The following is a 13,863-nucleotide window of genomic DNA, read 5'->3' as shown; positions in this document are numbered from 1 at the left end:
CACATAACTTTCAGCATTTCTGGTGCACTGATTCTTATGAAGACTTTTTAAATAATATTTTTCATATACATGTATTTCAATGTAAAAATTGGATCCCCTATATTGTGTCCCCTCCCTAGTCCCAGGGGTCATGATTTTAGAATCAACACTACCCAAAGATAATTCCACATAAGTTTCAGCTTTTATGGGCCACTGGTTCTTCAGCCTTAAACGCTTCATTTTAACAATTTAAACACCCTTCACCCAAGGATGCTTTGTACCAATTTGGCCAAGTGGTTCCGAGAAGTTGCAAGTGTGAAAATCAGAAAAAATCACTTGAGCTTTCAGCTCAGGTGAACTTAAATTTTACCAAATCAAAGTATGCAAAGCACAGATATTTAATTTATTACTTTTATTATACAATGGGTTAAAGTTTTATTGCTGAATCAGGTGCCTGCGATGCAAAGGTGCAAATGACCTATATTTTTTCTTGGCTTAAATGTTCATATTTAATAAAATGAAAACTAACCATTCAGTTGTGAAATTTTCGAGTAAAAATGGTTAACCGTTATTATTATTCTCCCTTTACAAAGTAAGTAAAGCCACAGACTTGATGGAAAGTTGTTAATATCCATGTTACCTATAGACTCTTTTGGGTTCTGCCTTGAATTCTTATTTTTGGATCTCTTTTATAACATCACCTGACAAATTATCATACTTCTCTATCATGTGGTATTCTATAGCTTGTCAAGATTTGCAGAATTACAAAATTATTTCATGTAATTAATCCATTACTTTCTTTTTTTAAATATTCAAAGAAAGAAATGAGAGAAGAAAATTTTCAAGACAGAGCTTTTAATATACTAATTCTTTCATTTGTCAAAAATGTCCTTATTAATTTTTCGACTGGTTCTTCACTTCGTCCAACTTGTTTCACCATGGTTTGTTTGAAGTCCTCCTTGACTCCTTTATTAACTCCCCTTGTCACAGTTCTCTGTCTGAAAAAGAAAGTTCATTTATCTTCCTGTATGTAAAAAGATGACAAAATCAGGGTTTAATATTGTAATTATGGTATAAATTTTGAATTTAAAATACTACTAGTAGTAATAAAGCTTACTGGGAGATAACTTTTACACTGGTTGGCAAAATATCAAGATTGACTTTTCCTCCTTCTGGTGTTTTCAGAAATGCAAACTCCTCAAGGATATCAACATCTGTACTCAGGGTCAAGGTTCAAAACACAGATGCTAGCAATTTTACACTCCAATTTAGAAAAAAAATCAGAGGAGGTGTACTGATTAAAAAATATACACTAGGTGAAATTAGAACAAACTAATTCATTCCTAAACCAAAGGATACTTATAACATAGTTGAAGAACTGATTGTAAACAAGGCTGTTTTGCTGTATGACTTTCTTCAAGACTTCGTAAAACAAAGCTTCAGACTTCGGCCAATCATATTGCAGTAATACCACCATGTGACCTAGTGATGTGTCATCGCCTTTCGAGGAAAATGCTTTAGACTGCAAAGAAGAAGGTATGGTTTTAGCTTTATTGCGCCCTAAAAATGTAATGACATCAAAAAGTTTTGAAACTGGCTTAAATATTAGTTAAATAAATGACTCTGATAAATCAGGAAAGAATATGGCATGAAGGTTTACAATTCTGCAAATAAGACATCATTAATGTGAAGCATTTCTCTATTTTCAACAGAAAAGCCTCAAAATGGCACATTTCAAGGGAGATTTTCCTTTAGAAAACAGTGTTCACAGCTGTCACCCATGTTCATTTTTTGATATTTTGTGCAAAATTATTATACCTTAAGAGCAGCCAGAAGTAGCTGTATACAGTATGGGAGAATCTCAGCTTCTGTACACTTTGTCAACCAGAGTTGTCTGCCCTTGGCTCCTGTTGGCTCTGATGAATTTGAGACAGGTAATCTGTCATGTGTATATGGCAGATCTTTAATTACATTCAACACCAACTCACAGGCTTTCTATAAAATAGGATTTAGAAACAAAATTTAACACAATGCAGGCTTCATAAACTTGATGTACTTGTACTGTTATTAAATACTTAGATATGAAGTTCCCCTAACTGGATTACAGTAAGTAGAATGAAAGTGTCACCTGTCATAAGTATTTTTGACTTATAACTACTCACTGAATATTTCTGCAGACAATAAAAGCAGCAGGCCATTTGCAGATTACTTCTTAGTTGCATGTTTTCCTTTATGGCAGATGAAAAATTCTGGAGATGTGCAATGGCATCTGTGAAGGCACCCTGTCCCCAAGGAAAAACACATATTTTCAAAATTACTAGCATTTTAAAAGATTGGAAAGAAAATACTTTAAAAACAAGATAGCCATAGGAAATAATTACTTATCCGAGTTTTAAGAGCTACAACTCCTGTATTCCAGTTCCTATCATTACCTGATAAATGAGCATGTCTGTCTGGAAATGTCCCATCCACGTCCAGGTCTCCATGTGCCAGATCTCACACAGCTTCATAAACTCTGTCAAAATATCAAACATTACATAATATAGCTACTAAAAAAACTCGACCATGTAATCTATACCCTAAAAATCAATAAATGCCATCTAATTGATAAAGTCTGATACAGCAATATATATGTTGACAAACAATAAAATTAAATAAAAAATATTGGTGATACTTTGCATTAAAAATTGTATACTTTATATATCTGAACCTGTTTGCAGTTCTGTTGTTGAGTGCATGAGCTCGTAACATTTGAAGGCTGTGGTAAAGCTATTGATAATCCTACTAGAGTTTGTAAGACACTCTGCTCCCACTATTGTAGGATTGCCATCTGATTGTACTTTCGCTTTCTTTGCTCTGTGAAACAGAAAATTTTCTGTAAGCAATACTTTGATCTAGATTTTCTGACATGCGGTGGAAAGTCATTGTTTCAGAATTTAAACCAAGATTTATTAATTACATGGTATGCATACAATGAATGTAAACAGTGATTGGGATAAGCTAGGGAGTAAATGTGACAATGGCACACTCCTAGTCAGTGTCAATGTGACATTTCAAAATTCAATGCGCCAAACAGACTTTTTAATGGGACATTTCCTAGTTACAAACTTGCAATTGATTAGTTGCTGTTAGAATTTCAGTTGACTTTACTTAATTGAAATTGTCAAATTATTGAATGACAACATTAAAAGATACAAAATTCGTATATTTAAATTCGCAAGTGTCAGAAAATAAATAAACACTGCAAATTAATTTCAATTCTTTATTTTTTGTCTCCGATGTTTGACATCTTTAAAATGATTTAAAGCCTGGTTTCGATCTATACTGCTTCCCTCCAGTTCATGTTAAATTTTCGTTTTGTTTTTTTTCCTCCGAGACTACATCATCAGTCTTACCGCCAGATTCATCTCCATTCATTCTGTCAGCATGTTATACTTCTTCCGAGTCATTTTCTACCCATTTACTTGAATTCTGTTTGTTAGGATTGTTAAAATTAAGAAAAGTCTGCCCTTTATCGGTACGAGGTATTTTCTTAGGCAGCATGCTGCACGCCTGACACCAGTTTATTTCGTGCGCATTAGCCAATCAGAAAACACGTAACTGTTTGATTAGATACTGGAGTAAAGAAAGTCATAAGAACGCTTTAATTGAACGACATTAAATACTATTTTATCAGCGTAAATTGACAGCGATTGTTTTGGGAAATACTACAAGCACTTGGGGGAAATCTCAAAGTTTAAAAGTATGTAGTGCATGATTATATATGCGCCACGATGGCGCAGCGTTTTTAATTTTAATGTGACATTTTAAAATTTAATGCGACTATGGCGCAGGGTGCGTGCTTATCCCAATCACTGTGTAAAATACACTGAAGGGAGTGGAGTAACAGGCTATAAAGCTTATTTTGGCCAGCTCCCACATTACTCTTCCTGAGCTAGAAATTAAAATTTTTATCTTGTAGTAGCTTTATCAATAAATATATTCATCTTCAAGAGTTTGACATCTGGTTTATGACAAAACATTGTTTACCAATTTCTTTTTTCAAAAACATGGCTCAAGTGAGTTTAAAACTGTAAACTTACTGTGGTTCCTCTTCTGAGGTTTCGTTTTCAAACTTCTCCATAAGAACCAGTGGGGTGTGGCTGGCACTGGGGCCGAGGAATGACTGGGGGTCTACACTGCTGACATAGGTATACAGACACTCCAGGAACAGGACCACGGTAGTGTACAACACCTGTCGAGTCTGCTCAGGTGAGTGGGACTGACGAGCTCTGTTATACAGGCTGTATATGTTCTTATACTGGATTTCTCTGTAAATTAACCAAGGAAAACCATTGTTGAAGACTCTTGTACCAATTTTATTCCTTTTCAAATTGTAGAAAACACTAAAATTTAGCATCCTCCTTAAACAGCAAATACAAGAATATTCCCACCCTTGGCCTATCCTGTAGGACTCACCTTGGTTCACTAAACAGGTCGGGTGGGACGTCCCAGTCCATTAGCTGACCCAGGAGTATGAGGAGCTTCAGAAGACTCCCCCAGGGATCGCTGACCTGACACTCCTTGTCAAACAGGCCAGGGATACTCACTCTGTTACTTAACTTAGTAGGAGACAGCATCTCTATAACATAAATATAGTCATTGTTCATTTGTATGATATATTCATTGGTCATTGCTATGAATACCATGTTGATTGTAAATTGTATTGTAATAGAGCTCAAGTGTATAAAGACAGAGGTTCAAAGAACAAGGTCAAATCTTCATTGCTCTGAGGGAGATGCTTAAAAGGTTATTTTTAATGTCAGAAAATATTTTCAAAAAATCAAGCATTATTTTTTATATGCAATCAAGTATATACTTTTAGTAATCCATTTCAAGCAAAAAAAACTTTATGTATACTGTGTATAGGGTAAATAAACATTTATTTGAATGATAAACAGTTAAGATTTAGTGATCCACTGAACCTGGAGAATTTCTGGTATTTCCGTTAAAGCTTGGTGACTGGGTGACATACATGATGTAGAATTCTACAGACATCTGTAGCCATCTGTAGACCTGAGCTTTCTGCACCTCAAGTTTCTTTACCTTCTGAAGAACTAATGGTAGGACATCACACACTGAAAAAGAGTTACAGCATTATATGAATTTAAAATAAAAATTGCTACATTCATTGTTCTGGACATTTTCTCTCTATAATAATGATATTCAATATACTGTATCTTCAAGTAAATCAATTTTCTCAAATGAAATTCATGGAAATTGAATCCCAGCTTCCCCCTCTAAAAAAAATAAACAGTTTAACCCAGTATGATCAACATGAATTTTGTGGGAGAAGAAACTGATCTAATTTTTTAAGTGCAGTGTTTAAATAGGAGGTTGTTGGGTTATGTTCTAGTGATAAATCCACTCAGATATAGGATCCTGTTTGCCAGGCAATAGCTTACACTATAGAGCCCAGCTAAAAATTAAAATTATCAGCATACACCTACCAAATAGTTTTCTGTAGCAGTTGACTGGATACTTGATCTTTGCTTCCAGTTCTGCTTGTTGGAGGGTGTCAAGTAATTTCAGCTACACATAAAAAATAAATACTGTGATTTGTTAATCTGAACTCATACAATAGGCAAAAGTTTAATCATATCATAATCATATCCAAAATACCTACCCCATGCTCAAACACCAGATTTGGGAACTTCCTCATGGCCAGGAGGAGAAGTCGACACTGTTCAAGAGTATTACTGATTTTCTGTGCTACACTGAGTAACATCTGGCATTGTGATGGTGTGGAGACAGCAGCAAAAATCTCTGGAAAAGACAGACTTAGATTGGTCATAGTCATTGTTAACACAGCTTACAAACCTATCACAGGCAGTGTTAAATGCAAAGTTATGACAATTATTCATAAGAATCTAAAATGGGAAGATATGAATTTCATTATAAGATTTTAAAATTTTCATACACATATGTAATAATCACATAATGATGATAAACTTTTACTCACCAGTAAGAAAGTTCTTGTGGCTATTTGCTGACATTTCGGTTTGAAGAATTTCTAATATTTCCTGTATTTCCTCCCAAAGTTGAGATTCATTTGGAAATAAAACAAACCTAAGAACATATTCAATATCTATATGTAAGATTATGATGTAGACATCATTTAAGAGCAATTAAAGCCATAAATTCAATAGGGAAAAAAGGGCATTAATAAAGTTTTAAAACCTACATTTCTTCTAGTAATTTTGCTGCCTCTTTTACATTTCTCCCAGCTTTCTCCAAAGAATATGCTTCAAACTATCAAAATAAAATAGTAAATGTTGTCTTTGTACATGCAGTTTTAATGCTGGTATATTTGCACCAACGGAATAATACAGGGAAAGTGAAAACCTCTGTAATGTAATTATGAAATTTAGAGGTCATACAAATATTACCTGGATATATACAAAGAGTTACATTTTGGTGCTGTGCAGCAATATCTTTCAAATGAAGTGTTCTATAAATACCCTGGTTAATTCTGGTAATGCATAAATAGCACATAAAAATGTGCCTCCTTTGAAAACTTATCAGATTAATGAGACGTAATTACTCAAGATTCTGAACTAGGTCCTAGAAATTCAGTGAACTTGAAGGTTATGTTTGGAAGAGTACTGCTTGAGATTTAGGAGAACTTCAAATATTCATCTTAGAAATAGTCGACATTAGTTCTATTCTAAGGGAAAATTTATGTATATTCGACCACTGGGATGATCAAAAGTTGACCTAGTTATGACAAGTTTAGATTATTAGAATCTATGTTGTGTGACCATATCACATCGTACATGTATATGGATTTTACCATACATGTACATGGTCCAATGGATAATATATTGAATTCTGATCAGGATCACTCATGTGTTCTATTAGATAGAAAGAGAATTTCCATGAAAATATTTGACTTATGGAATAAGCTTGATGTCTTTTCTTCATGATTGTATAGAAAACATCGATATTGATATGTGTGTTGATAATCTGTAAAAAGTAAGATAAATTTTGTGGCACACAAAGAAACAGCATTCTTTTCTTTATCAGTAATCTGCAACCAAAGCCTGTAAGAAGTGTTCTTTTTCGTATTACCGTTAAAAAATGAAACAGCTTACCAACAGACATTACGGTTACAATGTCAATTCTTTGATAACATGGATAAGATTTTTAGAGATCAACAGCTGAATGCTGATCAAGTGACCAACAGCAGACCAAGAAAAAAACTTAATTTATTTTATTTAGACTTTTTAAATCCTTTTTATGAATTTTACATGCAACATCAAACACATCTATCAGAATTTGTAATGCAACGAAGAAACCAAGACAGGGGGGAGAAGAAAAAAATCTTATTTTTTATGGCACCTGTGGAAAAAAATTTCGACGGTTCAGAACCTGTCATACTACCTGTATTGAAAAGTTGTTAGGAAATAAAGATCTGGCTGTTATCATCCAGGCTTTTGCTGCATATGGATCATTCTTACTAGGTTTCATACAAGCTCTAGCACGAGATATGAGCCAATTTTCATCGCTCATAGATTTTTCAGACATGGTTGCAGCCATGTTTACAACAATGGATTGTCGATCTCGACCTAAAAATAATGAAGTATTTTTTCAGACAATTATCTTAATCAATCAATTGAATTCTTACACAAGCAATACATATGGTATTTTTAAAAGCACAAGAATTCTGCCCACTTTTGTTTAAAAATCCTACAAAATCGTTTTTTATTTATTTGAACGGGATCGGGATTCATGACAGAAAGAGTAAAAAATGAGGCAGACGATTGATGATGGGATCTACCTGTTAACGATTTGTAAAGATTGTTATCACGAATTAATACTGATTAAGTATGGATTTATTGTATGCATGGTTTGTGAAAATATTTATAACTTATTACACGTAATTATTGCCTACGTTTTAACAGTAATTAGAAGATAACGGAGGCATGTATAATAGAGCATATGTCTCTCATCTTCCCAAGTCAATGGTTTCTGATCCACTCCGCTCCACATAAACATTTTATGCGGAGTGGAGGGGATCAGAAACCCAAGTTGACTTGGGAAGATGTATGTCTCTGGAAGATATCACTGGATATGGCCAGAAACAAGGCTACATAAACAGCTGATAAACAGTCCGTATCTATATTGTAATCATATAACAAAAAGATAAATAGAAATTGTACCCTAGGGTACAAAAGTATCACCTCAAAACAGTACCAGTTTTATGCCATATATGAATTATTCTCTTATTAGTCTCAAGTCAAAGCACAGGGGCTTGCACCTGGCATGTAATAATTATTTATTTTAGAAAAATCATATTTAACTTTAAGAAATGACTCTAATTCTTGACCAAAGTATTCGATATAACCTGGTTCGGGTCAGTTTACACTTTATAAACTGCGAAACAGATTGTAAAAAAGCGTAAACTGACCCAAACCAGGTTATACTCGAAGAATTTGGCCAAGAATTATAGAGTTATTCCTTATAATTTAATTTTAAAATAATTAATAAACAACCGTGGATGTAAAATTGTGCTGCTTTTTATGAAAATTTGCCGCTCAATAATACATTAGTAACAGAAGTGATTGGAAACTATGAATACACAGATCTAGCAGCCATGATGTTTGTTTACATTAGGTAAGATCAAGCTACTGTTTGAACATGTTGAAGTTAAAGGTACATTTATTAAATCTGGAATTTTCCATGAATCCCAAGGACTGAAAAGGAGGGGATTGCATGGATACAGATGATTCAGCTGGTTGTCAATTCGGTGTGTCTCCATACCAAACCAGGTTATTAAGAAATAGTTTGCATTCCTTTTTAGAAATCAACCAATGAGAGACTAGAATACAAACAAAATTAAATTATAATTTATTATTACTGACTTAGGGATGTCAACGAGTACCCGGTTAACCGGGTACTCGATCGAACGTCCGAGTATCGAATACTAAAATCGGTACTCGGTTACTCGGATGTATATTTTTGAATATTTCTAAGCTTATTTATTAATGAATTAAACAATCTGTTTTAAAAGGTAAATTACTCATTGCACTTGTACATACAGTAATTAGGGTTTCCTACTCCTCTATGACCGTTATCGCCCGTGGCAGTGTTTATACAGTAATTATCGTGACCAAGCGCCTGTTACCTGGCTTTTCTCACCTTCGGCTGTCTTCTACCCTTATTTTTTGATTTTCTTTAATTATTTGTTTTCACTGAACATCTTTTAAGGTCTGTTATGATTAAATAAATTAGATAATTTTGTCAATTCTCCGAGAAGCCGTAATTTCTCGGGAATAGAGACAGATGATATTACACGCGCGACTGTTGATATGGTTGTGTTTCATTACATGCCAATACATGTACAAATAGTTGACGGCAAAGGCTAAAAAAAATGATGTCCATCATTGCACAAAACTACAAAATACCGTCCCGTGATACTATAAAATCTAGGATCGAAAAGTATACGAAAATCGTAAATCGGCTTTGTTAGAACTTGGTCAAGTTCAAGTCAAACTGTACGACTGATATATACAATGTACCTTGACGTCAAATGCAACAAAGAGTTACATTACAATTACGGAGTAGATTATTTTTTTTAAACAAAAACACCATGAACCACTTACGATTTTATTTCTTGTGTTAATCTGATAAATAAATTGAACTTAAATAAATGTTGTATTAAATTTCGTCGGGCACGAAGTTCTAATCATTGTTACAACAGAAATGTATTTACGTGTAAACCTCCTATCAGAGCATGTGGTTTTATTTCTACAAGTGTTTACAATGTTTTACATTTATTAATTTACTTGTTCATATTTATTTACACTTTTACCGAGTACCCGGGTACTCGATCGGAAAAACGTCCGAGTAACCGAGTATCAAAAATTGACCGATTTGACATCCCTAATTACTGTATATGATTTTTTTTTTAAATAGCAAGCCCCTGTGGTCAAAGGCCCCATTAAAGAGCATGCACTTGCTGACTGTTGCACAAGTTGTTTGTACAATTTTCATCAATATGCATACCAATTTCAAATAGATGTACTTTATACATGTAGACATTTACTCAGGTGTTACATTCTAGTTTAAAAGATAATATTGTCTTGATTATCTGAAAGATTGCTTATAATATCTCTCTTTTACAGAATGAGAAAATCATAAATTTACTGGATGTTCTTAGAAGGTTGAAAATAGAATGACAAAATTAACTATATGAAGTATGTCAGAATTTCAGTCCAAATACAGTAAGTCAGTTTTTAAGATAAATTTCATCATATTCTTTCATAAATCAGAGGCAAAAATGGAGAGCATGCATGTGTATACATGTATTTAATATTTATTTTGGGAAAAAGTGAAATGAAAAAAAAAAAAATAAATTTTCAATTTAAATAATTAATCATGATGTTTATCTTTCAGTGTTCATTTAATATCTTCATGAAATAATTGTTTCATATATTTATTCAGCTCTAAGTTTTCTGGATCAAAGTACATGTACAAGCAAACAAGTAAATTCCTGTGATGTAGAAGCCATTCAGAAGAGAGATCAAATTTCCCATGAAGATGGCCTTCTTGAGGCAAATACATGTTCCAGGTATAAATCTATTTCTCATGCAAAATGATAGATAAACTTTTCAAATATGTTTAAAAGTCGATCTTAAAGATAAGTGTTGAATATTGTTGTTGTTTACATTGCATGGGGATATCTTTTAATCAGAATGAATAATACATTGTTTAATTAGCCTTTCATGATCGAAGGTTAAAATATCAACTATAAAATTTATATTGTACTGCCAAATTCACCAGTACATTATACATTATAACAAAATGTATTAACTTACAAGTGCAATTTTTTTTTATACTGCCTACCGGTACTTAGAAAGGCTGAAGTTTTCACAGGAAATTATAAAAGTCCTGATTTTTGCCATTTCAACAGTGGACGGTCCATATTTAGTAAAGGTAAGTCATACAAATAAAAAAAAAATCACATTTTAGAATGAATGTATATAACCATTTGAAAATCAATGAGTCTTGAACATGCACTGGAGCATTGTCTAACATTTAAATGATAAATTAATGACAATATAACAATAATACACTATTAATATACATAACAAAATAATAAAACCAATTTTAATTTAACAGACATCCCCAAAAAGCCAACTATCATCCTATCAACTGCTGTTCATTATTCAAAGTCTTTCAGAAGTGCAATTAAAGATCCACAGAATGCAAGGTTTATACATTTTATAAATATTTCACTTTGATTCAGATGGGGCTAGCTATAATTTAGTTACTGTATTGTCATTGATTTTGTCAAATAAGTCAAACAGGCAGTAAAACCAACTGTAATTGCTTCAATGGTAATGCAAAATAAGTGCTAACTGGTAGTTCAATCTCAAGAAAAGAGCTATTTTCATTTTAAATCCCAAAGTATGTACATGAATGATAATGATGTAATCAATCATGTTGTACTTATTGAAGCAGACAAAGGATTGATATTGCAAGTGGCATACAACAGCTGAAGAATGGAGTAGCCTCTGAACTTCTGGATTACTCCACTAGGAAGAAAAATAAATCCTGTACTTTTGCTGAGGTGCACAGATCCTCATCATTATCATCAGCTCAACTAGAGAGGTAAGTTTATAGTTAAGTTCATAATAATTGATATACATTTAGATGCAATATATTATCTTCATAGCATAGAGAAAGCAGTGACAAAACAACAAGGAAGAGTACTTATTGTTATTTCAGTAGTGGAATCACCCCAGAGACAAGTGATCTGGAACAGAGTGGAGGAGCATCAAAGACAACAAACAGCTTCTTCAGAAGCACCACTGGTACCAGTGGATACAGCTGCTGGGGAGAGACCAGTTCTAGTGACTGGTCTGTGGGGAGGAAAAAGAACTTGTACCTGTCTGAAACCCCCCTACCTGGAGTGACAATGACTCCTCATACAAGTTTCCTTCCAGGTATCATACAAGTAGATTAAGGATTATCCAACACTTTTAGTCCAGACAGAAAGTTTAATAAAATTTATTTTTTATAGAAAATTTTAAAACAGTTCTATTGCTGGTAGTAGATTTCTTAATATCAATACCCTTTAAACATATAATGTTATATTGATGTATATGATGATATTAATTAATTCAAAGATATTGATATATTTTGCCATTATGATTGTAGGATCAAATCTATTTAAGACACCTTTAAACATGAAACGGAAAGCTACAACCTCTTCAAGTAAAGGAATGGCGTCCTCTTTCTTGGGAAGTTCATCTTGCAAATCTGTGTAATGAAAACTTGTTATTGCAATATTATAGCTATTGCCCTCAAATTGTAACTAAAGTTGTAAATCTTTGCAAAACATTTAAATGTTTTTTAAAGTTAATGTTCATAAACATGAAGTATTAACTTTATACTGTAGTGGTTCTACCTCTGTGCTGGGATCTGGCCGTCAGAGATCATGTGACCCAAAGTCTACACCGCACACCCGGTCAGCTGCCATCAACCCTAACTCAGCAGTCATTGTGGGTAAGTGTAGTGTATACAAATTTTCCCACTGAAAAAATCAAAAGTACTTTGGGAAATTGTCATCATTTTTTATGCCTCCAACATAAAAAATGCAAGGCAATATTGTCACCTTTTTTCCATGCCTCATTCTGTCAATCTGTCATTGTTATTCCATCAAAGTTAGCTTTTCCAGACATTTTTTTGCTCTTCTGAGTCTAAGGCCAAAATAAAATTATAGTTTGTTTGGAATTGCCTCCCACCTCATTGAAATGCCCCCTCCTGAACAAATTTTATTGACCAAAAGTAGGAAGATTTTTTTTTTATTTAATCAATTTTTTTTTGCCCATTACATATATCACATACACCATACAAAACACTGAAATATAGTGTCAGATATATGTAAAATTAGGTTTTTTTGTTGATGTTAGATACTTTTTTTTTAAAGTCAGAAAATGTATTGACTGTTTACTGAGATTTTTATCAAAAAATTAAAATTTATCTTCAATTAAAAAAGAGATAATTTATTAATTCCCTCCTTCCCTCCCGTGTCTGAAACCCTGCAGGCTGCAATTCCAAACAAACGATTTTTTAAGGATGGCCCTTAAGACTCAAAGAGCCAGTGCTTTAGCCATTTGTGTGGTGTGCATCAACTTTTTGGATTGAGCCCTATTGGCCAATATTTATCAAAATTTGCACAGTGTATCCTTGGCCCAAGTGCTCTCATTTGTACTACACATAGATTTGTTACCTTTAAATAAGGTGAGATAAAAACAAAAGTAGTGGTTGCTAAAAAAAACTTTTCTCTCAAGAACCATTGGACAGCCCAGTCATCATCAAACTTTCATTTGAAGTACAAAACATATATAATTTAAAAGAACACTCTGAAGCTATTTAAAACCTATTAGTAATTATGTTTAGATATAGAGATTTCAGTCTGTTTTGCTTTTCAGCACTTGTAGAGGGACGTGGCATGGCAAGAGGAGAGATAGGATTTGCCAGCATTGATCTGAGATCCCCGACACTGAATTTATCTCAGTTTTCAGATACTCAGACATATGTACAGACAATTACAAAGCTGCATAGATGTCAGCCTGTAGAGGTAAAAGTCAATTATTATTAAACTATTGTAACAGAAGAGTTGAATGCTGCTGTAAAATCACATATTTATGTGTGGTAAAATTTTCGGGGTTTGAGAAAAAACTATGGGTTCAAGGGGATTGGATTGAATTGTTGAGTACCCGGTAGTTATGTACATGTATATGACAAAACATGTATACATTTCGTGGTGGACATGAATTTGTGGGTCTCTTCATGTCCCTAAAACAACGAAAATTAAGCCACCAGGAAAATTAA

General features: G+C 33.4%; 2 protein-coding genes across 2 annotated transcripts; one reads left to right on the top strand and one right to left on the bottom strand.

Moving 5' to 3' along the window:
* Positions 1-817: 817 nt before the first annotated feature.
* Positions 818-7,586, bottom strand: LOC134278419 (integrator complex subunit 10-like). Its single transcript, XM_062760734.1, has 15 exons — positions 7,402-7,586; positions 6,203-6,270; positions 5,981-6,087; positions 5,645-5,784; positions 5,469-5,550; positions 4,944-5,096; positions 4,438-4,600; positions 4,062-4,289; positions 2,690-2,835; positions 2,412-2,494; positions 2,142-2,261; positions 1,798-1,974; positions 1,339-1,501; positions 1,097-1,193; positions 818-977 (listed from the first exon to the last, which is right to left on the bottom strand). Exons 1-15 carry the CDS (start codon positions 7,555-7,557, stop codon positions 821-823), a joined length of 2,040 nt encoding a protein of 679 aa, XP_062616718.1. The 5' UTR covers positions 7,558-7,586; the 3' UTR covers positions 818-820.
* A 170-nt stretch (positions 7,587-7,756) lies between these two features.
* On the top strand, positions 7,757-13,609 carry LOC134278420 (mutS protein homolog 4-like; the record flags this gene model as incomplete). Its single annotated transcript, XM_062760735.1, has 10 exons — positions 7,757-7,845; positions 10,146-10,244; positions 10,465-10,591; positions 10,877-10,956; positions 11,143-11,233; positions 11,482-11,634; positions 11,752-11,969; positions 12,184-12,289; positions 12,425-12,531; positions 13,461-13,609. Coding segments are annotated over exons 2-10 (1,056 nt in total), but the record flags the coding sequence as incomplete, so codon positions are not given.
* Positions 13,610-13,863: the final 254 nt, after the last annotated feature.

This window comes from Saccostrea cucullata, unplaced genomic scaffold (assembly GCF_032062105.1).
Source record: "Saccostrea cucullata isolate Sc308-1 unplaced genomic scaffold, CSIRO_AGI_Scuc_v1 ctg4752, whole genome shotgun sequence".
NCBI classification, from domain to species: domain Eukaryota; kingdom Metazoa; phylum Mollusca; class Bivalvia; order Ostreida; family Ostreidae; genus Saccostrea; species Saccostrea cuccullata.
The sequence above is the reverse complement of the archived record's forward strand: the minus strand, read 5'-3'. Positions and strand labels throughout refer to the sequence as shown.

Coding starts and splice junctions, on each gene's coding strand:
- LOC134278419 (XM_062760734.1), bottom strand. CDS start 7,557: ATGGCTGCAACCATGTCTGAAAAATCTATGAGCGATGAAAATTGGCTC. Junction 5,097..5,468: donor CTGCTACAGAAAACTATTTG/GTAGGTGTATGC, acceptor ACTCTTTTTCAG/TGTGTGATGTCCTACCATTA. Junction 2,836..4,061: donor ACCTCAGAAGAGGAACCACA/GTAAGTTTACAG, acceptor TCTGTTTCACAG/AGCAAAGAAAGCGAAAGTAC.